This window comes from Nothoprocta perdicaria, unplaced genomic scaffold, assembly GCF_003342845.1.
Source record: "Nothoprocta perdicaria isolate Ctin4 unplaced genomic scaffold, notPer1 scaffold_100, whole genome shotgun sequence".
Lineage (NCBI taxonomy): Eukaryota > Metazoa > Chordata > Aves > Tinamiformes > Tinamidae > Nothoprocta > Nothoprocta perdicaria.
Window position 1 is genome coordinate 431,876 of NW_020454095.1, and position 27,854 is coordinate 459,729.

Here is a 27,854-nt window from a genome sequence, read left to right on the forward strand (position 1 = left end):
TAGACACCAGAATATCCATGCCAGAGAGGACTCCGTCGTAGCACTCATAAAACTTAAGGGGAGGATAAAGCTATTCCTACAACAGCTTTATTTTACTGCTACACTTTGAAATGTTCTGTCATTTTTTTTTCACTTTTTAAGAAAATTTCTGAGTTATGCATTGCAGAAAAGCTATAAAATGTGTTTGTCTTTTGTCTCTGCTTTTCAGGCTCTACCCTTCAGTCAGTCATCTGCTCCAACGATGCCCTCTTCTACTTTGTATTCTTCTACCCCTTTCCCATCTTTGGCATCTTGATCATCACCATCCTCCTGGTGCGGTTCAAGAGTCGGAACTCCAGCAAAAACTCAGAGGGCAAGAATGGGGTCCCCTTGCTGTGGATCAAGGAGCCTCACCTCAACTACTCTCCTACCTGCCTAGAGCCACCAGTCCTCAGCATCCACCCAGGAACTATAGACTAAAAGGCCAAGGAGCCCAAGTGGATGCACAGAGAGGGAGAGAGAGAAACAGAGACAGACCGGGAACCCTAAGGAACGGGGTGGTTTTGGTTGTTCTTGTTTCATTTGTTTCAGTGTCTGTGCTCCAGTGCGGTGACTGGGATCTGCAGAGCACCCAGTTGATGGGCCTGGGAAGTTGGAGGCTTCTTCAGACATCTCTGGAAACACAACCAGTCACAAGGACGGACAAAGGGTCTGTGTCCTTGCTGTACATAGCAGATAATCTTCACATATTAATTTTGCTCCCATCAGTTGTCCTTTCAGCCATGATTTTTTTCCCACTGTTTTTATTTTCAATCACCCAAAGAACTTTAGACTTCCTCTTCTCCCACAAGAGAGGGGTTCCCAGTGCACTTTTGATCCTGGGACAATCTCTGTGGAGTAAATGTGTATTTTCGAAAACAGACTTCATGCTTCTTCCTCAGACTCTGTGCCACATCAACAAGATCTTTTCCCAAACCAGCAAAGCCAGGATGACATCCTGAGGCTAGCTGGGGTGTTGGGAGGTCTAGCTCAAAGACTGGACGTGGCTTCAGCTTCTTCTTGCCTCCACTTTACTGTTCTCTCAAGAGGAAGAAATTCACCATTAGGAGTGTTCCCTGGTCTTGGGCAGACTGAAAACTCAACACGCCTGCAGAAAGACAAAAGCAAGTTTGCCTCCCCAAACTGAAGGGAGAGGTGGAAGGGGGATGCCTCAAAGTCCTGGTAGCAGAGAGGCTCCTGGCAGGCTCTGGCTTATCAAGAGAGACACTCCTCGCTAGCCTCTGTGCTGCCACCTCTGAAGAGGGGGGTTACCTACATGCCCTAGTCGTGTGGGGATGGATGGCTGGATCCAGTCTATAAAATTTTTTACTTGACCAAAGCAATGACTCTAGAGAGGGGGAAAGGGAAAGCTCCACGAGTGCAGAGTCACATCCCTGCAYGGCCTAGCAAAGGAGCCGGGTCACAGTCGTGCCATGCAGCAGGGATGTGCAGTCAGCCATCGGTTGTCCCCAAGTTTCACAGGGGCTTGCAAGGCCTCCCTGCCTGAACTTGAGCTGGTGAAGGAGTCAGCATCACATCTGCTCCTTGGAGGCTTCTGTGTCCCCTTGGGCTCAAAGGAATCTTCCCCTGTGTGTGCGTGCATGTGCCATTTTCCAGTCCTGGGGCTTCAGGAGGAGAAACAGCTTGGCCATAAGCTCCCCCTCCTGGCAACGCCGCCTGCTCTTTGTCCTACACAACTGCGTGACAGAAAATGCTGTTCTTTCTGTGAAAGATATGGCTCTTTGYGAACCAAGCCAGGGCTCTCTCAGCATGGGGCACCTACGCTCTAGTAGCCAGTCATGCCAAGTACTCCTGCCGTGTCCTGTGGAGGAACCCGCCTCCTCCCCAATGCACCCTAGGCGTTATGTCTGGCGGAAGAAAATGTTTGCCAAAAATGGCCTTTTGTTGTCTTCCTTGATGTCTTCCTGGCAAACCTGGCCATTTATTTTTTGCAGCATGGCTGAAGCCAAGAGRGGCAGATGGGCAAAACCACAAGAGCCCGCCTGCCTGTGTGAGAGTGGTGCCATACCTACAACCTCCGTCCCCATCGGGGCCGTAGGACAGCTCTTTGTGAAGAGGACCTCAGCAGATGCTCTGTAGCACTAGTAGGTTAATGCCTGATGCCTTGATGTTTCAGAGGTGGTGAAGCCTTGGGTGGAAACCTGAACATCCTCTCTCCTGGCCAGAGAGGAGCCTGCATATCCCTACACGCACGCGGACAGACCCGTTCCCAGTGGCAGGTGAGTCCATCAGACATTCCTATTAAGGCACCTCTGCTCCTCCTCRAGAACGGCGTTTATTCCTTCTGCTGCTGAGAAAGCTCCGTTTCACCCATCCTTCTGTGAAGACTCCCTCCTCAAGAGGTAATTGCTTACTGGCCCCAGCGTATATGTGGTATCACACTGCTATATATACCACACACCCACACACTTGTCTTCCCTTTCTGGATAAGGAGTCTGCGAAGAGCAGAATGAAAGGGTAAGTGAATGGAAATGAAGAACCAAGGCAAAAAGAACAGCAGCTGCAGCCAGTGGGTATTGTTTCCTAAACGCAGTATCTCCTGTACGGACCGCTTCAGGGGATGAACTGCCATTCATTCCCGCTTCCAAGAGAGGGGAGAAGAGACACTTCACCAGGAGCTGTAGGTTCCTGGGAGAGCGCCGCGCTGCAGCTGCCGCAGGCTGCTGCCCTGGCGCCGCGTCCCCGGAGCAGGGCTGGCCGTGGGACCTTTCCCAGGGAGCCCCACGGCGCCGCGGCCGCCGGTGCCTTCTTGCACCGCGCGCGGCCTCCCGGGGAGCGGCCACCGCGAYGGCTGCAGAACCCCCTGCCAGGGACGTTGCTGCGGCGCCCGGCCTCGAACTTCTCTCTGTTTTTATAAGGCAAACTTCCTATAACGAGTTTTAACACAGAGCTTTTCAAACCACTCTCTCCGCTGTAACTTTCTGTACCGAACCCAAGATGAAAGACAGAAACCCTGTCCATGCATGATGTGGAAAAATGTTTGGGATTTTTTTTTAAAAAAGACAAACTTTGTACTATGTTGCACTAAAACATGTTTTATACAACACACCTGAGAGCTGTAGTAAACTGTGTTGAAATTGTGATTCATATTGCTGCTGTTTTTTTGTCTGATTTGCCTTTCCTTAGGCCTTTATGCATAGCCCTTACCTAAAGATGTGCTGAACTCCTGAGCCAACCCTCACTTTTAGGCAGCTGCTCCCTCTCCCTCCTGCAAAAAATGCCTGTGTGTCAATTCTCCGCCCTCCCAAGCAGCACTTCTACCTCCTCTCTCTCTTCCAAGCTGAACCTTGTAGACACCTTTGCTTCCTCTGGCCCTCCATGCATACGGCCTCATCCATCCCTCAGTTCATCTTGTAACAGAATATAGCCTTTAACAGAGATATGGCATATCCATTTATTGGACAGGATATCCTCAGTTTGAAATTGCACCTGGAAGAATAAGCATTTAGCYGCGTAATATTCAAGATCTGAAGAAAAAGATTTGTCACAAAATGAGCTGCATAATCCATGGCAAATGGCAACCAAATAATCATTAGTAGTCTGGACTTAAGAATATATTTTATCACAGGAGTTGCCTAACCTTATGTAAAACGCAACCCCTACATTTGCTCATTAGCAGCATAAGGGTTGGTGGCAGTCTGGAACTTCCCCTTAACTGAGATAGGAAAGTATCATGACACATACTTTAAATAGCAAAAGCGCTGTGGAATTCTGCAGAACACACTGGTGAAGCTACAAGGTTAAATTTATGGCACTCATTGAAAGCAAAAAAYACCTTTTTCTAAATAAATTGTATGGGAAAATGTGACACCCGACAGACCGGCTRTTGCCTCTGCTGAAGCTCAGAGCAGATGCGCCCCGAGCAAGGGAGCCAGAGCTCTGTCTCTGCGGCCGCAGCGCTGGAAGGTGAGTGGGATCCTTGACAGCAGGGCAGCTGTGGTGAGAGGGGAGCCCCCGCTGTCCATGTGCAGGAGGAGGTGGCACGTTCGCACGCTCCAACTGTTTGGGGGCCCCATGAGGGCCCGGCAGTGCCACGCTGTCATTTCCATGCTCCCCATCAAATCCCAAGCTGCTCCGCATCAAACGGCTGCTGTGCTGGAGGTGACACGCAGAGGAAGTGCCAGCCTCCRCCCTGTGACCATCCCGTGCGTTGACAGAGCAGGCATGCAGAGGCACGGGCAGCCTGGGGGCGACTAGCCAGAGCAAAGCGCGTACAGGTCCCTGCCCGCCGCCTCCAGGCGCTCCCTGAACTCCAGCTCTTGGAAGAGAGTGGCCGGGACCCCCCGGAGGCCGTGCATGGCCCCCCAGCAGCCGGCCGCGATGGCGGCCGTGGAGTCGCTGTCGCCGCCGTGGAAGAAGGCGCGGTGCGCCAGCTCGGCCCAGGAGGCGCCGGCGCCCAGCAGCGCATCGTAGGCGATCATGGGCGCGTCGTGCCCGCTGCTGCCCCCCCAGCCCGAGTAGCTCAGCGAGGTGTAGAAGGAATCTCTTTCGGCCACGCCGTACTTTGAGGGGAAGGCGGGCGGTGAGACGCCATCTGCTATGCCCCGCTCCTGCAGGTATTTGATCCACTGCTCTTCAAAGTAGTGCCTGCAAAAGGGAAGGAAAGGGAGGCATGTAGACAAACAGTCCCAGTGCTGCAAGAGACACCGCTTCTGCACTCTGGTGCCACAGGCACCAGCTAAAAAGGCACCCCACAGAAAGACAGCTTGGAGCAGCAACTCAACAAAATGGCAGGCAGGCACATCCCCTTTGTGAGGCCGAGGCCATGATTTACAGTAAGGAGCCCGTCTCGGACTGCTAGACTGGGCCCCTGCAGCCGCATGGGAGAAGGCAGTCCAGCACCTGTGGCCGCCACGCTGCAGAGGATCGAAGGCTCAGAGCGAGAACTGAGTCATCCTCCTGAATTCACCAGTGCCTCCGGCTGTGCGTACAGTCACCCCAAACACACAGCCGGATTTGGTTAAAACTCTCCAACTAAGCTCAGCCCTCAGCCCACTGCTGGTCCCATGCCTGGTTCCCACCTTTCATCGGATCGTGGTTGCCTGAGATGGCAAGTCTAGCTACCCCATATTTGATCCAAAAATGTCATGGCCACATGGCGCAAGCCAACTGCTTTTTTTTTTTCTTCTGTGTTTCCTTCTTATAGGTAGAGGGATTTGTCTCCCAAGAGACTTAAGAGCTTTCTGAACTGCTGTGATCCCGTGGCAGGCATGTGCTGTTCTAAGAGTTTAGAACAATGTGACTATACCAGCTTACTCATAAACAGAGCTTGTCCTCTTGTACATGAGGTTTCTCTCCGTTTTTAACAATACCTTTCTTTTTTAATTGCGTATTATTTTCATCACCCTGGGTGCTGCAAAGGCCTTTGGAGCGTGCCTAAGCGCGCTCTGAGTGCCTGAGCGCACTCTGAGGGCACTTTTGGGGATCGCTGGAAGGCAGCCACCACAGAAACCTGTGCTCAGAGCCGCCTCCGTGCGCTTCCGAGCGCGCAGCACTGAGCGCCCCGTGCTGCAGGGCCTGCGAAAAGCGGGAGCGTGGCAGGCGCTGAGAGCCCAGCTCACCAGTGCCTCATGTTCTCCTCCACAAAGAAGCCGGCATCCCTGACGTAGGCTTTGGCTCGTGGCAGCACTTCCAGCAGCCCCTTTCCCCAGGCCTCCAGCGGTCTCTTGTTGACCGCGAAGGCGGTGAAGAGGGCCGAGGCCAGGGAGCCCAGGTAGCCGGTAGGATGGTGGTGGGTCATTCGGCCGCTCTCGATACTGACTTGAACCAGGGTGTCCAGCTGCTCAGGGTGAGGGAAACGCAGCCCAATGCACATGGAGCGCATGGCGGCACCGCAGCCTCCTTCCTGGGTGCTGAATGGGATCCTCCAGCCACCCGGCCTCTCCGGCTGCAGCTTCACAGCGTTCTTCTTACATATGACCCCTGGGCAGGAAAGAGACACAGGAAGCAAGAAACACAGATCAAGAGATAAGATAACATTGACTCCTGACCCAAAGCAGGACTAAGTGTCTCTGCTTTATTCCCGACAGGCTCTTAACCTCCTTATAGGGCTCTTTAAAGATGGAGACCTCACAAGTTGCCCAGGAATCTTTTCCACTGCCTCACTGACAGGAAACGGTGCTGGTGAACCTGTAGCTCCCTTGCTTTAGTTCTAAGTTTGTTAGGAAGCAATGACTTCAGTGCTTCCCTCACTTTTTTACATAATTGGATTTATTGTACCACAGTTGGACATCTCTTCAACAAGCTCAGGAACAACTGTACCAGGTGAGACCAAAGGTTTGTCCAGTCCACTAGCCTGTCTCCAAGGCCAGCCACGAGCAGGCAGTTACGGGAAGGCTGTTAAGCACCATGCAGGCCCACCAGTTCTGCTGYGACCCCTGCCCGCAGTCAGAGAAGTGAGACCTCCGGAGTCAGATGGACCCACAGTGTCATATTCAATAATCCCTGTGGGCCTAACCACTGTGAATTGGTGACATTAGGCCCCGTGGTAGCCCTTGCAATGATTTTGTTATGCAAAGTATTTCCTTCTGTCTTAAAACAGCCATTTGACAATTTGCTTAAATTCCCTTCAATTTTTTACATTACAAAAATGACTAGCCATTCTCCAGGCCCTTCAAGACTGAATATGTTTTGTCAAGTCTCCTTTCCTCAGCACCAACCAGGAGGTCATTTTTGTGGCTTCTCCAAATGTGGAATGTATCCTGGCCTCTGAATTTGCTTTTTATATACCTTATTAACACAACGCTGGATGTTATTTATCAAAATAGCGAGGTGTCGTATCAGTATAATTTCTAGCTTTGCTGTGATTCAGAGAAAAAAAAAATGAGTTGTGTATTTCTAAATACACTATTGTACTTATGACCTATAAGAGAATATTTTTAAAATCCTGTCAAACAAAACCATGGCTTCAAAAAAAAGTGCAACTACCCTATTTGTATATCCATTTTAAAACTAACTTTCTCGAAGGAAGATGATGGAAAGTGGAGAGAGAGAAGAAAAGGGATTAATATTGCTTAAAATAAAAATCTGCATAACAAACAAAAGGAAAACAACCTTGTAATCTTGATAGGGCTGCAAAAAACACATGTCTTTTAGGCACATGTTTGGGCTTGTTCAAACTAGGCAACTCAGTCCTCGATAAACAGTGAGATAGTTCTTTCATTTAACTATAATCAAAGGAAAACCCAGATAATATCATGGCATAAAATGTAAAGGAACACCCATTATTTTGCAATAATAATCAAACATTTTCTCACAGCTTTAAATCTGCATGTAAATCTTTGGGAGATTACCATTGACAACCTCCAAATGAAAAAGAAAAAAAAAAAAGGAAAACCACCAAAACCACCCCAGTATACAGCAGTTAAGACTCTACTGATTTACAAAGGAAGTGATATGTTGTTGATTTGAAATCATCAAAATATTAAATCTTTTGCAAGCTGAGTAGGAAGACTAATCTGAAATCCAGCTGTTGGGTCTTCTTTAAAACAGCAGTAGGAATTTTGGAAGCAGGAAAATCTATTTTGTAACCTAGCAAATCCTGGTTAGGATTTTTTTGTGCTAACTAAAAATACTCTAAGTAATGTGTGGGAGTGCTATTCTAAGGAAAGAAGAAATACAGGCAAAATCACATGCAAATAAAGCAAAGATGAAAATAAGTTTTGAGAGTAACTTCGTGTTATTTCTGGAATAAGCTTCTATACAACTTATTTAGGCTCTTTGTGAGCACAGACAGTAAGACTAGGATCTCTTGATGCACAAAGATGAATTAAAACAATCACACAGTCACAAATAATTCCACAGACAGTCCAAGACAGGACTTCTTAGACCAAAAGAAATGGAGTGACAGGCAACTGTCTTGAAGCAGATTATTTCCTGGAGAGCGCTGAAGATAGATGTAGTTATACTATAAAAAGAAGTATGGCCATGTATGTGTCACTTCATTCACTAGCTCTGTTGTCAGCAAAGGATGAAGAATGTGGGGCTTTGGCACATCACACACACACAMAAAAAAAGCATGTAGGGATGAACTTGCCATTGATTTAAGAGAGACAAGTTAACCTTTCCTCTTGGGACTTGATGGAACCTGTCAGGGTCTTCTGCTGACTAAAAATGTTGTGGGAATCCCTTTGCCACTGTGAGTTTTGTTTCTGGGCCTAGACTCCCTCGGGCGGGTGAGCAACATGATTTTCCCCCACTGTTCGTGAGAATCTCTCCTGTTGGGTGAAAGCTGCAGCAGCAACTTTCCCTTCTCAGCTCTTAAGACTGCAGTTACCTGGTCAATCTTCATTTCGGATGTCAGAGCATAACCTGGACCTATGTTCTCCGGTTAACATTTAGTTAAAATGTATTTGCTCTGATTACTAGAGCAAAGTTACTGAAAAATGAGGTCTAGCAGTCATACTTTATCCAACTTGCTAAACTTTAACAATACAACATGGAGACTCTAGATTGGGGACACTGTTTCATGGATGATGAGTTCCATTCAGTAGTAAGTTAGCAGGCAGACAAATCTTAGGATTTAAGCTCTCAGAGGCTGCCTAAAGCCCATGGGACCCCTTTCCTGTGGTTTCAGTAGCAGCCCTGCAGAATGCTGTTAGAACACCATTTTCAACAGACTTCCATTTCTTTTCACATACTTGTCTTTCTCAGCTGGAATTTTTCCGAGTGTGCGTCCATTGACCCAGCCCCCCCTAAAGGAGATGCACCTCTTTGCTAGCCTCACTTTTTTTCTTTTTTTTTGTCGCTCTGATCAGTTGCCATGGCAAATGTACTTTAAAACACAAAYTAGAACTGCTTGGGAGCAGTTGCAGCGCAGTTGTCACAAAAGGACTGCAGCAGCTGTGCTATTATCCTTATCTATTTCTAAAATTTCCACTTAGCCTTTTCAGCTCAGGTTTTAGTCACCAACCTTTGAGAGTAGGGGCAAAAATATTTTTTGAGGCACAATTTCACAACCAGCTGTGGTTAGTCCATTTTGGTAGATGGGAACCACCACTTCTTCAACRATGGGAGCCATAAGATGCCGAGACAGCACGGATTCTCTGGAAAGCTTAACCTGCTGACACCTGCTGCCCTGGCAGCTATCATTATCCTTTCTTAAATATTTTATTAATTAAGCCACTCAGACAACAGAGATTATCTGTTTAAGAATACTGCTACCTCAGCCTGCAATAGCAAGGTAGGATGTGTCTGTGACAAGAATAAATTCCTTCTCATGTTTCCAGTCAGGCTTTGGGTGGAAATGTCCATCTTTGCCTCACTATAATTAGCAGCCCTTAGAGAGTTATGTAGAATTTGGCCTTTCCCAGGAAAGCAATTTTTATGTTAGGCCAGAATATTCCTGATAATAATTTGGAAGCAAACCCAAAGTATAAGCAAATGTTTAGGTAATTTCTTTTTAAGATTTTTTTTTTTTCATTTTGCATAGTATTGCTGAATTTGAGAGTTTCTTTGATACTTGGCATCACCTGCACTAGCAAAATAAGAGGGCCCAGCCTCAGTAGCTYCTATTTCCTTGGATTCAAGCATCCACAAGAGACTGGGCCAGCTGTATGGGGAGAGCTGGCAGTTTCTGGGAAGAGTTGGGTCAGCAGGTTAAGATTAAACATAATCTGTCAACATATGATTAAACATATCTGTCAACCCTTCCTCAATCATACACACACCTCCAATCCCTACTACTTGTGACCTGAACTTGGCAGCATGGTTTTTATGCAAAGAAGGGAGAGAYGATGGAAAAGAAAACTGCAGAAAAGATAGCTGAGTCCTTATTGCTCAGCTGCAGAAATGGATGTCTGGAGATCTAAAAAAACAAACCTAAGGTTTTTTGTTTGTTTGTTTCATTTTATTTAATAAACTTAATTATTCTTGGAAAGGTTCTTTGTGCCTTTAAATGTATTTTAAATGTGATTTATTGCAACTGTTATGAGATATTTCAAGTTAATGGTCTGTTTAAATGTGTTCCTTTAATAGAGCATTCCACGGTGCTTGATACACATGGCTGAATTTTCAGCCTTCCCCTGAGTCCAAGGCCAAGCCTCAAGCATAACTGTGAGAAAGTCTTGTAAGTGTGGGCAAATCTTTTCTTTTCTGTCCTCGTTCGAAAGGGCCTAGTGTGTTCCTTGCCCTGGTGCGTTTTGTTTAATCCAATCTGAGGCAAGTACTGAGTGTGGAAAACTTGCCCATCCAAAAGTCCAATTAAGGGTATAGACAGCCAAAAGCAAAGTCTTACATCGAAAAGCAGGGAGAGCCTGACTGCAGGACAGCCAGAGACCATTAGCCTTGTGCAGAAAGCGGGGCTGAGCGAGAGACCTGCACAGACAGCACGAAAAGGGTTACCTGGAGCTCTGCCAGCCATGTCCTTCATGCACTCCTTGTAGTTCTTTGCCAGCAAGGAATAGAGATGTGCTAAATCTGGATTTTTCCCAGCTGCTACCAGGGCTTCAGCTGTGGCCAGGTGCATCACTGTATCATCACTGACTTTCCAGCCCTGGATGCTGAAGTTGCCGAGCCCCCCCATCTCTGCCAGCTCCTTGTGGATGTCAGGACCGCTCTGCAGAAATTCCCATTTCCCATTGTAATAGCCCAGCGTGTCTCCAAGTGCACTCAGCACCATAGATGCCACATAGTTTTCCATTGGCTTGGGGCACATTTTTTGTCCCGCCGTTGCTTCAATGCTGCAAATACTAGAGGGGGGGAAAAAAAAGCTCAAATTAGACAGAGAGAAGGAAAGAGGCAGAAGTTCTTTCTTATCTTAATGCAAGCGAAGGTCTGACCACTTAGGTGCTTGGTCTAGCACTTGCACCTCACTGTATTCCTTCACAGCACCTGTTTCCCTGTGACCTCCGGGCAGAGGCATAGTGCACCGTCAGAAGCTTGTGAGCACATGCTGCAGAGCAGCACTTGGCCAGCGGAGCCCAGAGCAGGAGACAACACAGCCCCGCTCTTCCAGAAGGAGCAACCATCCAACACCAGGCTGCCCATCATGCCTGGGTCACAGAAGAGGCAGTACTGCAGGCACACATGCCCCTGACTTCAGAGCCGGGCTACAGAAATTTCCMTTCTTAAAAGCAGAATTGAATACTGAAAGGAGTGTATATTTTAAGTAACAACCCCCCCCCAACCAAAATATACACTTCAAAGTTTGTCACTTTTTATGACTATGTCTCGATAAGTGCTAAAGGGACTGGAAGTCTCCTTTCACCATATGACTTAGGAAAAATGCAGCAAGAAAAACCACAGACATACAGTGAAAAATTCAATTACTAATAAGCTGCTTGAGGTTGAGCATGTGATTCGCATAACTGAGAAGGCTGCTTACAGTTGAACTTTGTTTTTGTTCATACTAATTACTTACACAAGGAGTATTTTGATTAAGAGCTGCTGGGTTCTCCCAGAAGAAGGCRCACACCTCCTCCCAACATTACTGAAGGCATCAAGTGTCTTTAAGGGGGCCTGTGCTTTGCTGCTGAAGCTCATGCAGGGCTGAGCAGTCACAGGGACGCTGCCTGGTATCGCAAGGGTTACTCCTTGGCTGGTGTCTGAATTACATCCAGAAACAGGAGGGGGCTCAGCTTGGTCTTTCTGGGAGAAAAGTGAAGAAAAAAAGAAGGAAAGAAGGGAAAGAAAGAAAGAAGGAAAGGAAAAGAAAGAGAGAAAGAAAGAGAGAGAGAAAGGGAAATATAAAGCAGTGCTTTCTGTCTCTCTTTTACAGAACACAGCGTAGCAGAAAAAGAAAGCAAGCTGTTTTCGTCCCGCCTGAACGTCACAGAGCAGTCAAGCCAGCRCCGGGGCAAGCTCAGCCTCAGACTCGCTTGTTGCAAAGCTGCAGTGAAGCCAGAACTGAGGTCCCGCAAGCCCCTGCACAGAGCGGCTGAGGCAGCCGGCTGCCCACAGCCCCTGCGCGCCCGGCTCCAGGGCTATCGCTGACCTGGGACCCCGTGTCCCGGGGGAGCCATGCCCGGGTTCTGTGTGCCCTGGGGAGCRGGCGTGTCCTGATCCCACTGYCGCTTCCCAAGGGAAGGGCGCCGCAAGATGGGCCCCGGTGCCAGGGCTTCCCCGCTGTCCTTGCTTGCGCAGGCGCTTCCGACACGTGTAATGGCTGCGTCACGGGTGCGCCGGGCGCCTRGGCCGGCGGGAGCCCTCACCGGGCACCGAGCGAGCTCGGGGCGGTAGATGGGCGCACGGGGGAGCCCACTGCCCAGGAGGGCTCTGCCTCCAGCCCTGCCGCTTTCCCATCACCAGGAAGTGCCAGGCCATTTTCTYCTCCCTTCTACCGACAGCAGGAGCCCGTGATTTGGGGGGCAGGGAAGCAATATTTTGTGCTGAGAAACTGCACTGCCCACACACAGCTTGGGCTAGGAGGCCAAGCCCGCCCCAGGGAAGTTACCTGCCCCTCAGGTCTGCAGTTAAAAGTTCAAACTAAGCGCGCTCCCCATCTGCTTCTTCCCTCCTCTCTCCAGCCGTCCCCAGCAGTGGGACGGGTGTTGCCTCACCCACTGAGTAAGCCCATGGATTCGGCCCACCCCGGGGCTCATGACTCATCCATGTCTTATCTATTTCACCAAGTCCACAAGAGCTCTGGCGGCTTTTGCCAGCTGGCACCGTGAGGACAAACCATCCCGGCACCTTGGRGTGCCACATGTTGGCCACAACCCCAGACCACATCTCAGTAGGGACAGAGCAGTCGRCAGCTCCAGCTGGTGGGACAGGTGGGCAGCCGTGAGACTTGAGGCCACCAGCCCTGGTGGCTCCTCAAGAGTGACCATGTGCCTGCTCACATCAAGGGCACCAACGCCCTCCTAAGCGCCTGCCCCAAGGTGGCCAGCCAGCTCCCAAAAGGCATGAGGTCCCACCTCAGGGAGGAGGAAGCCCTGCCAGCCTAGCACAGCCTTGTGCTGCAACAGCAAAAAAAAAAAAAAAAGGGGGGGGGGGATTTTTTTTTAATATTGGCCCAGTTATACTATCAAAAACTCAAGAAGAAGAGCTTTCCTTTGGGTTGGTGCAAAAATGTTTTCTGRGCTGTGGAGCTAAATATTATCTTTCATTTTCAGGATTATTGCTTTCTTAGCACCTTTAGCAGMAAAATAGTCAATTTGGAAATGAACTCACTCAATGGAAATCAAACATTTTGCTTAAAAAGAACGTCAAAATGAAACGTGTATGCACCATTTCCCCTATTTTCTATTGAAATTCTTTACTTCATGCATAGCCTCTTGCTCCTTCTAGTCTGATCCCACCTTGGCATGGTCTCCTCCCGGAGGAATGCAGCATTCAGGCTCTGGGTCCTGCTCAGAGAGTGCCAAGGGGAGAAACCTTTTCTTTATTTAGTCCTTTTGAACACCCCTCCACTACAGCTTGAGCTGAGACTAGCCAGGCCTTCCCCATCCATCTCCAGCATTTCCCCAGAGACTTTGCTTGCACACTGTGGTTTGCTCTTCCACCCCATCCCTCGGTGGGTCTGGGCAGCCATTGGTCCTCGATTGTGCCCTATAAAGCCTAGAATTTGGTGGGGTTCAGCCCTGGACCAGGACAAGGTTCCTCTCATATCCCTAGCTGTGGTATGGTTTTTGTCCTGTCTTTTCTTGTTGTTGCAATTTGTTTTGTTTCAAGCTGTGTCTCTAGGCGTTTGATGATACCATCACCTCCCACAAGTGTTATATTTTATTCTTAATGATGTTTGTGGTTGCATGCCTTATGGTTTCTAGTGAGTGGACAAGGAAGGAAAAGAAGCAGGAAGAAGGAGTGAGATACAGGATTACGCATGACTTGGGCTGAGATTCACTAAGGCTGATCCTTTCTAACAACTGATGATTGTATGATGTGCCACACACCATATCTCCAAAGCCTGGATTCACCCAACAAGGTACTGATGCCTCTTACATGAAAAGAAAATCCCCCCAAGACTATGAGAGAAAGTGGTGGTAGTTTTTGAGCTGCAGCCCTGGGGGATTTCAGGGCAATCAAGATATAGCACTGGGCCAGAGCAGAGTCCCTGGGGAATTTGGGGGCAATTAAGGGTGCAAGGCTGGAGATGGGCCCAGGGGAATTTCAAGGTAATTGAGCATGCAGGACTGCGCTTAAGCATCTACTCCAGCCGCTTCAGTGGTTTAATACTCAGTGCCCATTCAAATACCAACTGCTGCTCCGCATAGTGCTGTAAATGTGGAGTTTTAGAAGCATCTGATACAGAAAATTGTCATTATCAGACACACAAAATCTGTACAGATAATACAGAAAAGGAAGTGGGAAAAGACGTTGCTTGTGTCTTGGCACAGCCATTAATGCTTGCTGAGCTTTTCTGCTTCCCTGGCTCGTTCTGCTCTGTACAGAATTTACTAAGTCAGTGCAACACTTGAAAAGCAAAGCAGGGTTTTCCTCTCTTAAGTTTTGGGCTGATCAGAGGGAAAGGCCATGACTTTTGATGGCTATCTGTGAGAAAGGGCTTCTGCTGCACCTTTAGAGACAGGGAACAAAAAAGAAATTCATAGTTTTCCCAGAATAGCCATAAAAAAATGGASAACTCCTCTGCATTAGCACAAAATGCCTATAGCACTGAAACCTTTGGATCATGTCATGGTTTCCTGATTCCTGATCTTGTTCAGCTCTTTAAAAATGGGCACCAAAACGTGCATAGGAGTCAAGTGACATGGTGTAGACATGGTACAGAAAAAGTAGTAAGGACYAGTCATTGAGAGACAGTGGGTGATGAGCTGTGTGCAGGAGCAACAGGCATGGTAGGAGAGTGACGTTTTTCAGGTCTGAGTGTCAGGCTTTGATGCCAAACAGCTCTCCTGCAGGGTGGGCAGGACAGCACCCTCCACCTGGTGTGCTGACCACCCTGAGGTGATATAGGCAGCATTGTCCCAGGCAGCGACACAATCATGCCAGCTTTGCAAGGACACCTTCCAGTCTTCAGCCGTGCAAAGAGTTAAAGACTTACCATATTTCACCTTTCTGAGGGTTTTTTTTTCTTTCTTTCTTTTTAATGAAAATTAGGCTGCGGTGGACTAAATGCCAGGATATGCCTTCTGGAAAGTACCATCTTGGAGCAGTTGACTGATATGCCCCTGCCATGTGTTGGATACTGTGGTTAGTACTCACTTAGATTCAGAATTTTCCTTCATATTCATCCGGAAAAAAAGGGTAATTCTCTCTTTGACTGAAAAGTAGTGTGGCTTTTCAGATGAGCCCAGAGTTTAAGACCTAATTCTTTAGTGCAATGAAAGGTAGTATTACAGYACCAGGACAACAAACTGGTTTAGACTTTCTGCATTTCCCACAAACTACATGAGGTCTTATGGCCAAAACCTGGAAGACAGTGCAGATTAAAAAGCAGCAGTCACTACTAAAACTTTTTAACCCTCATGAAGTTGGCAATGCTCCTGTTTGGCATGCTACAACTCTCCCTGAAATGGACTGCAAGGGAACATCAGGAATTTACACTTTTGCCTTACATAACAATCTTCTCTTTTGCCCCCAGTTTCAAATGTGACTTTCCAAGGGATCTTTTGGGTTCTCAAGCATGTTCAGCTTGGACTCTTGCCAATCATTAACAGTCCCTTGTACTTTTAATAGCATTTTTCTCTTTAATAACAGCCAGCATTTTTTAAGTGGGGAATACTTCTGGGCTTACCCTAGTTTTCAGTACCCAGGTGTGTGCCTTTCTTTGTCACTGGCCACCAAATMATAATTCAGCATAACAAGAAAAGACCGAAATTCAAAGCAGGGGCATGAAACGCCACGTGAGGTCGGCTCAGAACCGGGAGCCCTGTCTGCAGAGCCCTTTGGTGGGGATTGCTGGTGAGGCAGCCGTGCATGACCGGGCATGCAYGTGTGAAGGAAACGCGCATAGTGCTGGATGCCCTGTGCCCCTGCAGCCACACTGACTTGGCGTTTGCAGCCAGAGGRCTGAGGGGAAGCTGGTTACGGAGGTGCAGTTTGTGCCTGGAAATGGGATCGCAAGTGGAAATGTTTTGGACCTCATAAGAAAGGACCTGAAGGGCTCCCTTGATTGTGGGAGCTGAGGAGAYGCCTCCGAGCCTCTGACTCAAGAGTTCATGCAACATGGGACCTTGACCTCTTATCTGATAAACCAGATTTCATTGCAGAAGTACCTGCCTTTTTCTTTCTAGGCTTGCCTCCTTTCAGAAACTGTCCAAGGGAGGATGTGACTCTCTGCCCAGGGCAGAAGAGAAGCATTAGAATATCAATGTGAACCGTGTATTTTGRCACCTGCCACTCGCTCCAGGATGCTTCAAAAAAATGGCTTTAATACTAAAGTTAAAAAGGAAAAAAATATATATTCAAGTAGCCACAATTCTGCAACATAGAAAACAAGCTGGGAAAAAAAAAAAACAAAAAACACAAAACACTCATTTGCAAAAAAAAAAAACAAAAAACACAAAACACTCATTTGCTTTACTTCAGAGAGAGGCAATGTGCTTCAGAGAGAGGCAAATGCTAACTTGGGACGACCAGCAAAGTTAGCCACACAGAGTGACTCCTGCATTAGCTGAGTGCTGTGATCATTTCTCCCGCTTTCACGTTTGGGAAAACGGACTGCAAATTAATCTTTGCCCCCATCTGTTAGGTGCATAGTTGTCTCCTTGGCAAACTGGGGTGTATGGTAACAGCTTCCTCCCTGGCAGGCTGCACGCCTTGCTTCCGAGCGCAGGGCGGCCAGTGAAGCAGTCTGAGGCAGCTCCTGCGGAACCGGGGCTTGGCACAAGCAGTGGGTTGGCTGGCCAGTTGCTCCATGGGGTAAACAAAGTGACATTTTGATTTTYGGCCATGTGTCGGTGCTGGTGCTGCGCTCCCATCTGTGGTGTGAAGGGGTCGGCGGGCCCTGTCGCTGCCCCTTCTGCTCCCACCTTTCCCTGACCTGCTGGTAGCTGTGCACGGCCTTTCCGAACGCAGAGGGGCTGTGGGAACACGCTGGGAGGGAGCGGGCCAGCTCCTCATCAGCTCATGAGTTGTGTTCTCAGCCCCTCTGACCAACTCAGCGACTCGCCGCTGTCAGACTCAACCTGAACATTGTTCCTCCTTGAGTCATAACTCACCCATGAGGCTCTAGCAGGATGTGAGGGGTTAAACATGGCCAGTTAATGTGTGTGTCAGGTAGTGGTGGTGGGGTTAAACATTTAGATTTTGAAATGTGATGCTCTTCCCAGGCTGGAGAGAACTGATATTAAAAGTGGTAGATGTGTTTTCCACTTTCAAGGCCAGTTTCTCCTTTCTGTGTGAMAAGATACAGCCTGGGAAAGATAATTTTGGGCTGTGTTGTAGAAAATATCTGTCAATTTTAAGGACCATGAAGAGCTGCAACAGGAGAGGGAGCTCAGTCTGCTGGAAGAGAGAGCAAAGCCAGTCTATTAATCCTAGCAATAGCTCCAGTGAGGTCCCTAGTGTTGGCACAGCAGTTGATGGGCTCAGCGTAAGTAGTTTCCACAGCCAAGGTACATTGCCACACTACAGCTCAGCCAGCTGAACAGCTGGGTCCTTCCAAAAGCAACTCAGCTCCTCCWCTTCTTTCTCACCCCAGGAATATGGCTCATCTGCTTTGCAGTGTAAAACCACATTCGGCCCTCTGTCTGGGCAAAGAAGACTTAGGTGATGGTTAGAAGCATGGAAAAATAAGTGGTAGGAAAAGAAGCAGGCTGGAAGGGAGGGTCTCCTCTTTTGTCTGTTGTAAGTTGCAAATGTGTCCAAGTCATATTGTGAAGCTGCAGGTTGTGCAGGGGTGTCAGAAGGGTGCTCAAAAATTCCTGTAAGCCTCAGAGAGCACTTGTAACACCAGACYTGCTGGGCTGAAGAATGACTTTCCTCATCTTGAATGACTTAAACTGAGACTAAGCTAAATCCTAGATATGCTAAGTTAGGAAAAGCCCTGTGGTGGCTTTGAGTTATTTGATTGGGTGATTGTTTTCCACCATAGGGATTTCTCTGATCTGTGGCCTGAGCCTTCTCTTCTCCTTGTCCTTCTCTTGTGCCTGTTTCTTTATCAGCTCCCTCTAAAATACTTTTGTTCATGGGAATGTCTCCTGGTTTTGTCTGTATGTTAAAAGAAACTATGGGCATGAGAAATGGTGGGAAAGGGGTTAGGGAAAAATAAAAGATAGCAAAGCATGGCCTTTTAAAGGTTACTTCTGCATTTGATTCTTCATGAATTGGATTTCAGAGAATTAGGAAGTACTGGTGTGTGACAGAAGGGGAACGGAGGAAMGAGACCGCTGAATGCTCTGTTTTATCCATTGGTCTGATAAGGCTTAAAAATACTCTGCCTGCTTCCTTTCTTCACTTACAGACTTCACGTGATGCAAAGCAGTGGTGACACTGCYGTGCTGCATGGAGAAGTCCTCGCCGGGGGAGGAGCGGGGAAGCAGCGCGAGTACATTGGCTGTTGGCCTCCCCTCTTCTGGCTTCCCTGCTACCCTGTGTGTGTACACAGACTCACGGGGGCATGAAGCCTTTGGAGGAATCCACATAACACACTGCTGTGTTGTGTGGTGTCAACAGCTCTCCATAACAGCCCCTGTATGGCCCGAAGGATGGGCAAGCTCTCAGCAGAGGAATCTGCTGACTGTGGAACCCATTGCTTTTAAAACTGAGGTAGCTTTTGAACTCAGTTTTTGAGTTACACTGTGACTGCTCTGCCAGCTATGTAGCTGTATCTCACAAAGCTGTGAGATAGTTTAAAATTAACAGATTTAGGGGGAAAAACACATACTGGCATTGATTAGTGATATGTTTTAGGCTATGTGTTGTCAACAGTCAATTGAAAGTTAAGAAAATCACAATTAAAGCAAACACAGAGAGGAGACAGAATATCATTTCTATTGCAGCTTCACTATTCCTGTAGATCTGTGCTTTGATATAACCTAACCATGCATCGCTTAAGTTTCTTGGCTGTGAGAGTGAAACCTGTGAGGCCTTTGTTGAGCTGACATGAATGTATCCAGCCATAAAGGASGCTCATATGAGGAATCTGTAGATCTAGGAGGAAAGCAAACCATCAGGTCTGAAGGCACGACAGCTGAAAAGAGGGTGATTGTACATGCGGGTAGGTGAGGAGGCAACAGGGGGCTGCCTGATCTCCCAGTCAAGGTGCTGGTCTGTGCAAACACAGTGGTGTAAGAATTTCTACCACCAGCGAGGAGAGTAACAAAAATCATCTCTATCCTTAAGAAATCAAGGATGAAGAGATATGTGAGCTGGAATCTCCAAGCAGCGAACTAGCCTGGCCTTGGGAAATGGAAAAGGAGATAAAGTGCAAAATGAGTTTGCCAAGGCTATCTCATTGCAGGCTATCCCAGTAGGTATATTTTGATAAGATAATTGACTATGTAGATGCAGGGCTTCAGAAAGGCAATTTGTATGGCACTACAAGCAAAACGAGTAAGATGGAGAAAAGGAGGATTAACGTGAGCATTGTAAGGTTTTACCTAGAGAAAAGATGTCAGGGGATCTTACCCTCCCTTGTGCCTCCCTTCTGCCTCTCTTGTGGCTTCCTTGCACCTCAAGRGAGGTAAGCAGGCTGCAGTGGAGTTACTGATGATCCTCATGGGCTGAACATGATCCTCAATGGGCTGATCATGTTCACCTAGAAGAAAATCAGTCTCTAATCAGATTTGGGCACAGCATAAAACTTGAGTCTTGCACATCACTACAGAAATGGCTGAATGGCAAGGAGAAGTGACAGCACAAAGGACTGGAATAATGGCAATGGGATGTAAGTTGATTCCACAAATCACTGGGTTGTGTATTCAGAGACCAGCACAGAGATGTTCTGCTCCTGATTTGTCACCTGACATTTGGAAATTACAGAGGAAGGGGAGTTTTAATTGATCATAAGAAGACAATGAGTCCTTACCATGGCGCAGCTAAGAAAAATACAAATGTGACTACAGATGAGATCCCCCCAGATGGCTTAAAGAAGTCTTTGGGCCATAGTGGGGGCTCAGAGACCACAGAAGAGCTGTGCTCAGTGGCTCTGGGCAGCCCTGACTGGGGACAAGGCAGAGAGGGACCATGGTGGGGAAGGGAGCCTGTTGTATGGGAAGGCCCAAGTTGAGTTGTTCAACCTGATACTCTGAGGTGCAGAAGAGGTTTGGCTGCTGGACAGGAGGAGCACCATTTAAATGAAAGCAGAGTGCTGCCACTGGAAAGAACATGGTGTTGGCGTCTCACCTCTGGCAGAGCAGCTCTGAGTCTGTGCTTGCATGTCCTCTGTGAACACAGCGCAAAGCTGCACTTGTCTAGCAGGCCAGCAGGGCTGGGCACCATGGGCCACCAAGTCAAAGGTGAGCAGACATGACATGTGTTGCTTGATCTTCCCTGGAGTAGCCAGGGATCGCTGCTCATAGGTCTCTTCCAGACTGCCTATGTAAGACTTGTTTGCAAGTTGGGTGGTAGTTGCCGATACTCCTGGAAAACAGGACTTAGCTGCTGCATGGAACACATGAGAGGGAGCTTGTGTACAAATGAGCACAGGCAACAATGTCCTTGGCACTGGATTTCTTTGTCTGCCCTCGTGACTTTTTACGAGCACATTTGGAGCCTGAGACTCTCTTCAATCTTTGACATCTCCAAGTGTCGTAAGTAGAGACAAGGTATATGGGTGGAGGAGTTGCACCCAATAGATTGGTGCACCTGAGTGAGTCTCACATAAGGGGGAGAACATCTCTGAAGTCACTAGGAGGAAGAAACCCAAATAAAAGGTATCCATATCCATGAGATATAAGGGCTTCCATCAAAAACATGTGATGCCCAAGAAGAGGGGGAAGTCCCATGGTTGGCACTTACAGAAAATCACTCTCTTCTGGAGTTGGAGGGAAAAGAAGCAAACCAAAGCTGGACACCACATTTAGGTTTGAGGTTCAAATGTTTTCAGGTTTGGTTCTTGTTTTAAGTTGTGGGGCTTTTGATTTTGTTTGTTTTCTCCTGAACTCCCCCTCCCACCTTCAAATGTCAACCTGGCAGGTTTCTGGAATTGAGTCCTTTTGAGCTTTGCTTCCTGAAAACTCTGAATTTGCACTTCCTATCTCAGTGTCTGATTTGTGTGCACGTTAGAGTGAGCTTTGTTTGTAGATGGATCAGCAAGGACAGATACATAACTGTTTCTAAATAAACAAATCTGCCAAGAATATTGTGTCTGGCAAGAAAATTACCATTAGGAATAGGCACTCCATGGGTTGCCAGCAAAACCTTGCTGCAGATGGATTTTTTGGAGGCTTTTTGTACTGAGCATACACAAACCAAAACCAGTTAATGCTTTCTAACACATACAGACATATTTTTTTCAGAAAATTGCAAAAGCAGACTCTCCAATAGTGCTCTTTCAACTGTAAATTTCTTGTTCAATGCATAAAGAAGTTAGAACAAAGTAAGTTTATATGGAAACAACTTTAGCACAAGGAAAATAGCTTCCTATTTTGCAGCTTAGAAACAGATGTTTCGTTTCTTGCTGAATTTTGATTTCTCAAAGGTCAGTCCAAGCTTCAGCCTTCAGTATTAAGCCTAACCAGAACCAAAGCAGATGCTAACCGTGTCTAGCAGTGGTGATTATAGGTAGTGTTTTCAGCTTTGCTTCTGTGTCAGAATGGTAGTCAACATTTGTTAACACTTTGTGCTTGTCCATATGGGGAAATAGTGAGTGGGAGGCTGGGCTGTGAATTAGCAGCCTGCCGATCGATTCTAATCATCTCCTCCTTGGTGGGCTCCGTGTGTGCCTCACTCTGCTTTCAAAGACAGGAGGGATTAGCTGGCCCAGACACGTGGTCACAGGGAAGTTATTATGACAGTTGGTACTGATTTTAATATCTTGCTTTTGCCAACAGGGAGCGACACCTTTTCTCTGCCCTCAGTCACCTGCCCCTGGAGCATCAGCTCCAGATCCCAATAAACTGATGCAACCCACAAAGATGGCACAAAACTAACCCAGCAAAGCAAATGAGCAGAGGCTTTTTATGGACAGGCTTGCATGTTGAATTGGATTCCAGGGGGCTCCATCCAGGGTGAGGTTTATCCCTCTGATCAGCCACATGGAAGTAATTCTTGGGATTTATGCAAGTCTACAGAGTAGAAACTAAGCACAATATGAATTAACTGTGGATTATTGAAATTAAAACAACATTCTGACCTATAAAACTCACTTAAATGTTGCCAGTCCTTAGTCATAATCACAGCTGAGCTGAGCAGGGTGAATGTCCAGCAGATCTTATCCAAAGAACTATTTCTAAAACATGTCCTTTTATATCCTAATTCATTCATTCTACATATACATTTTCATATCAGTGCATCATCATGTTTACCCACATACCTAGACATTTATTTGCTTATACTTGCACTGCTCTAGTTTCTCACTGTCTCTGTGGTTTTATGGTTAGAATAGCCTGACCTTCCACGGACCTTTCAAGATGTCCAGAAGCAAGCAGTCCTTGAACCTAGCCTCCTTGTAGTCCACCCTGCTGCCAATGGACAGCACCCTACCTCACATGAGCTGAATGCAAGGGCATGTTTTGCTTTCCATGTAGCACTGTCCTCTCTCGATAAGAACCAGCTTGAAAATCATCTTCCCCATGACACTGGCACTTGTGTCAAACAGCAAAATGCCTGATTAACCAGGCCTCCCAGGGACCTGKCTGTCCTTAGCTGCCCTTCTGCACAGCCAAAATGCCACCCAAGTGAGAGCATGTGCCTGCACACTGGCTTACTACAGAGGCTTTCTACAAGGACCCTCTGAGGTCAAGCAGGTTCGTTTTTAATGATTACTCATTGCTGCATTTCAGTTTTTCCTGTGTGCACACACACACACACACACAAAAAAAAAGAAAAATGCAGCCCAGCATGTGCTGCTCCTGTGCTCTGCTACCTGGTCACTTGCCCCGCGCTGCCACTGGTCCTGCCACGTTGTCTCTGCTTTTGGTAACTGGGCCAGAGCAAGTGGCRCCAGGGCAGGGCTACCTCTGCTAGTGACCTACCTGTGTGCGACACAGGTAAGCACAACTGCCCTGGCCTCAGAGCCCACGCTGGCTTTGGAAACAGGCCTAGGCTCCTGTTCCCTTACGGAYGGGCACAAGCTGGCAAAGCAACTGGTGCGAGTGGTAACAGGCAGCCAGGGCTGGAGTTRAGGCCACCCATCGGCTGAAATAGCTGCTGCATGTGATGGTAATATTAATAATAACAGCCTRTCCCTTCTTCACAGCCGATTCTGCTGCGGAGGGCAGCTCCCTGCCGGGAGCCATTGCAGGCAGCTCAGCCTGCTCGGCTGAGGACACCCGGAGACCTCACTGTGTTACCTGCACCCACCAGGTTAGAAAGTGCAGGAAACGCAGCTGTCCTTTGCAAGGCAACAAGCAGTGCCCGCTGCAAGGGTGGGCGCCTGGAGGAGCTGCACGGGGTGAGGGCAGCGGTGGGGCCAGCAGCCGCTTGCCATTTCCTGCGTTGCCCACATGAAGTAACGCAGATCGAGGTGCCTAGATACAGCACCATGCAGCAGTCCAGTGGATCCCCTGCTGCGGTTTGCTGTGACTGTAACTGCACAATTTTAATCCTAGGTTTTTAAAGCAGCTCTGGTTTTGGCAAGAAGCCATTGTGTTTTGAGCAGCAGGCATTGAAATAGCCATGAAACATGAGAACTAAACTACATTTGCCAAACAGAGCGGGTGCACTTCGCATTTGCCTTRCTTCGACTTCCCATATTTCCCCCTGCTCTGCTTGTGCACAAGAAGCTCTTGCTTTAGCTTTATTCATCCCTCCTGSCTTAACATGGCACACTGCCTCTGCTTCCTGAAGCACGGCATTCCCAGAGCACATTATCAGTCTCTGCATGGTCACTCGGGTGCCATTTGGTGCCGAATGCCTGGGCCCTGCAGCAGGGCATTGCTAAATGGGTTACTGGGTTCAGAGGACTGAGGAACTCATGAGAACTCACCTGAAGAAATGGACTTAAACCTCTACTTCCAGCTCCCAAAGCTGGTATTCTCTATTAAACTGTCTTCTGACAGCCAGCTGCCTACGCTCCCCAAGCCATACCCTGCACAAATTCCAACATCACAAAGTCAACAACAACCCCCATTCCATAATCATAARCATTCCTGCCCCTAAAGATTAAAACATAGCTACCCACTAAAAATTAATCTGAACAGAAACTGTACCCGCACAATCCACAGTACTTCCTCCCCGCAACTCCATCTCCCATAAAATCCCCACCACCACCACCACCACACCTGTGAACATCACCAGAGCAAAGACTACACYGTACCCCAAAACCTGTCAGTCCTCCCAGGCTTCCAGAAAAGGATGAGTAGCCAAGGACAGACAGTGAACAAAACCCAGTAACATACCTCCCAAATTCCCTAAGAATAATAGCAGGAAAACAAGAGAGATATCCAAACCTAACAACCATCTGCACCCCAATCAATAGACCCAACAACTGGCCAAGTACATCATAATAAGGAGAGGAGTTATATGCCACTGTCAGTGCCCTTAAAAGAAAACAGACTCTCCTCCAAAAAATAAAAAAAGCCTCATAATTTCTGCTCAGCTTTACCCAAGGCTTGTGGTCTGAAAAATTATCCTTGCTCTCAGCTGTAGAAACAGAAAAGGTAATCTTACCAAAAAGATCCCTTGACATAATTTTTCTTCTTTCAAACCCCTTGAAGTGAGCTATCACCCAGCAGCATCTTTGGACATAGTTTGGAGACCTCTGAGTGAAGCGTCTGGGGCCTAGAATCATTTGGTCTAGGGCCTAGGATCATTTGGTATAGCTTGATATGTGGGTTCCCTCTAAAACCAAAACTTTGAGGGGGAAGCCAAGATTGATGTCCTCGGTCCTGCTGTGCAGAGGGAAGGCTGCACAAGTGAAACATGCCATTGCTTCCTGAAAAATTCTTTTTTTTTTTTTTTTTCTTTCTTCTTCAAACAAAACAGGACTTGGGCTCTCGCCTGTGCTAATAAGCTAGTAAGAAGCATTTAACTGTTTCAGCTCTTGCCAGATTTATAGACGGAAAGTTAGGGACAAGCGGGGGAAAAACAAGAATGACAAATCTGTTGAACTTAGGGGTTTTTGTTGTTGTTATTTTCCTTTGTAAGATGAAAGTGACTTTCTGTAACCTGAAACTGCTGGATTTTCCTCTTTCCCCCAAATGTTTTTTTTCATTTGTTTTTGACATCATTTAGAACATAGCCTACTATCTTGGCTTAATTTCTTAAAGCTGTTGTACCTCTTCAATGGGACCTTTTTCTGYCCTCCTGTTATAAAGAAAGGTATCATTTACTGCACTAATAAACGAATGAATGTTATCAGCTGGTCTCAGATTATTCAACTGTATATATTTTATTCTACATAATGGTTTTCTGGCAATCTAAATAATGAAATAAAGCATTCCTTAAAAGTGACTGTGCTTTGCAAGGGGATCATTCCTCCAGGAAAGATTTTTTGARGCATTTACACCTTCATTTTTTATGAGTTTATGTATCCAGAAACACATCTTATATACTTTCCATGTGGTCTGCATTAAAAGCATACCGGCCCTTGCTATGTGGCAATGATGTGGCCTGTGCCACAGATATGGCACTGTTCTGTGCCATATGTCTGTCACATTAAAGCCAGTCAAAGGAATCATCACTCTGTAGGAGGGAATGTGGTTATGATTCTTCACAGGAGAGCAGATGCTGTGTTTTGTTTCTCAGTAATTATACAGTTAAACTCTTTTCAGTATTTCTCTGYTATGCGATGTCAACTGAGAAACAGGATTTTTTTTTTTATTAGTTGGTTTTTCAAGTTGCCAAAAGTGTAGAGATGTTTTCAGGGCATGTTTCTACAGTGGTGACTATGCTGTTGTGAAAAAGCAGGTGATGCCTGTGAGTCTGAAGGAGAATTCTGATAGTGATGTGTTTGAGCAACCTTCCTAAGAATTTCTACCTCACGTGCTGATTAGTGAAATCASTTTATCCCACAGATCACATAGGTTGCAAAATTTCATTTGTATTTTCTCTTATTTTTCCTTGCACTTTGCGTGAAAGCATAAGTGTGGTGTATGTGACATCACATCTCCCTCTTTCCCGTAGTAATTGTATTTAGTAGAATTTAGAGGCCTTTTCCTATTAAATATACACTTCCCTTTTCAGGGTGGCATATGCTGCTTCTGTTCATTTAAACATGATTCTGGGGCACATACAGATAAAACACTGAAGGCCTCCTAGAGTGAATGAAATAGCCTTTTCATAGGAGGATTTTACTGYGAGGCTAGTGGGCTTACAAGGCTCGCTGTAGTCTCTTCTGAACTGTGGCTTTAGTGTGAGCCCTCCYGGCTAAGGATGCAAAGTGTGTCCTCCCTTGAAGACGCAGGTTCCAAGAATGAAGTACCTGTGCTTAGGGAAGTTTCGAGTGATCGACCATTACGCCTTCAGGCTCTAATCAGAACAAAACGATGCTCTTCACTACATCATTTCTGCTCCTTGCAATCTCCTTGCAATTCATGAGTTCTGTGTAGGAGAGTGAGAGCTCTGAGACCACGAAAAAGAGAAGGAACTCTGCCCGAGAATAACATCTTTGAGTTCAGCTTTCTGTATGAAATCTCGCCAGCYGTAATGACGTGCTTAGATGACCCATTTGCAGTGTGGGCGAAAACAGATATCGTGTCTCCTTGCTAAAGACGAAAAGCTGGTAAAGAGTCAGGCAGGAAAAGGATGGGTAGGCGGAAGTAACCAAGCAGATGAAACTGCTGGGACATTGAGAATTTGTTTTGTTGTTCCCTTTTGAGGACTGAAAAGAGGGACACTTTTGGCCAAATGGTCTCATGTCAGCAAAAGTGCTGTTTCTGGGGACGGGTTATAGACAGATTATGTACCACTGATTTCATCATTTGTGGGGTGAGGCCATTTGGGAAGAAACTAAACTTGCCAGTACTGTCCAGGCATCTAAAGGGACCCTGGTAGTGCTGCCGTGAAGAAATAAGGCATTTCCAGTGCTGATGAGCTCACCCATCTTTCCTAGGAGTGCCTATCGAGAAGCAGGGCTAAAGACTGAGCAATAAATACAGATGCTGATGCAACAGGCTGGAGTTTCTTTCTAGCTGTAATTATAGCAAAAAAACATACTTACATACATGCTTGAATTTAAAATGAAAGTGAGATGAGATAAACTGTACAGCTCTAGCAGGGACTCCAGTAAACACATAGCGAATGATTAGAAGTAGAAAGCATGTTGGTCCATATCACTTGCAGGGAGGATAAATCCCTAACTACCTAAAATGCTGTAGTGTTATATGGGACGTGCAATGAGAGGTGGATGGATCAGCAGCCAGAGAAGACGGGCTGGAATTGGAAAAGTTGTATATGAATGGCTAATTCATATGCAGAATTCATATGCAGACCTACTGAAGGTCCTGTTAGAAAATGCATTTGCAGAAGACAAATGTACAGATTTTAAATCAAAAACCAGCTAATTAAACACAGGTGCTAGAAACCCACACAGACATAGTCCCCATTTGATTCAACAGCAAACTCCTCTAGGTCATTTTATCCTTCCTTCCTTCCTTCCTTCCTTCCTTCCTTCCTTCCTTCCTTCCTTCCTTCCTTCCTGAGAAATTATGAGCTTTTCATGTTCTGATATTTGATTTCTCTATCGAAATATGGTCAGTTATGTCAAAAAGAAACTGAGTTGCATTACAATCTATTAAGCTGAGTTCTCTTCCACATCATTCCATCTAATCCATCTAAATTTAGGGAGCTCTACTGAAGAAAAAACGGAGTGACATAGTGGCAAATCAGTTCTGATGAAGRGGATTCTTTTACTTTAAGCCAAATTG

The 27,854-nt window shown here is 46.9% G+C and overlaps 2 protein-coding genes across 3 annotated transcripts in view; one reads left to right on the plus strand and one right to left on the minus strand.

The window, feature by feature from the left end:
* IGSF3 (immunoglobulin superfamily member 3) overlaps positions 1-3,111 on the plus strand; it is a 105,342-nt gene extending 102,231 nt beyond the window's left edge. The window contains exon 10 of the mRNA XM_026040337.1: positions 209-3,111. Coding sequence (XP_025896122.1) covers positions 209-459 — 251 coding nt within the window. The 3' untranslated portion in view covers positions 460-3,111. The remainder of the gene's footprint in view (positions 1-208) is intronic.
* A 404-nt stretch (positions 3,112-3,515) lies between these two features.
* ADPRH (ADP-ribosylarginine hydrolase) lies at positions 3,516-12,014 on the minus strand. Of its 2 annotated transcripts, XM_026040667.1 has the most exons (5): positions 11,972-12,014; positions 11,399-11,621; positions 10,381-10,727; positions 5,601-5,961; positions 3,516-4,626 (listed from the first exon to the last, which is right to left on the minus strand). In XM_026040667.1, the coding sequence occupies exons 1-5, from the start codon at positions 11,997-11,999 to the stop codon at positions 4,233-4,235; spliced, it is 1,353 nt and encodes a 450-aa protein (XP_025896452.1). In that variant the 5' UTR covers positions 12,000-12,014; the 3' UTR covers positions 3,516-4,232. The 2 variants fall into 2 exon arrangements, with proteins under 2 accessions (XP_025896452.1, XP_025896459.1); XM_026040674.1 differs by lacking the exon at positions 11,399-11,621.
* Between the last annotated feature and the right edge of the window lie 15,840 nt (positions 12,015-27,854).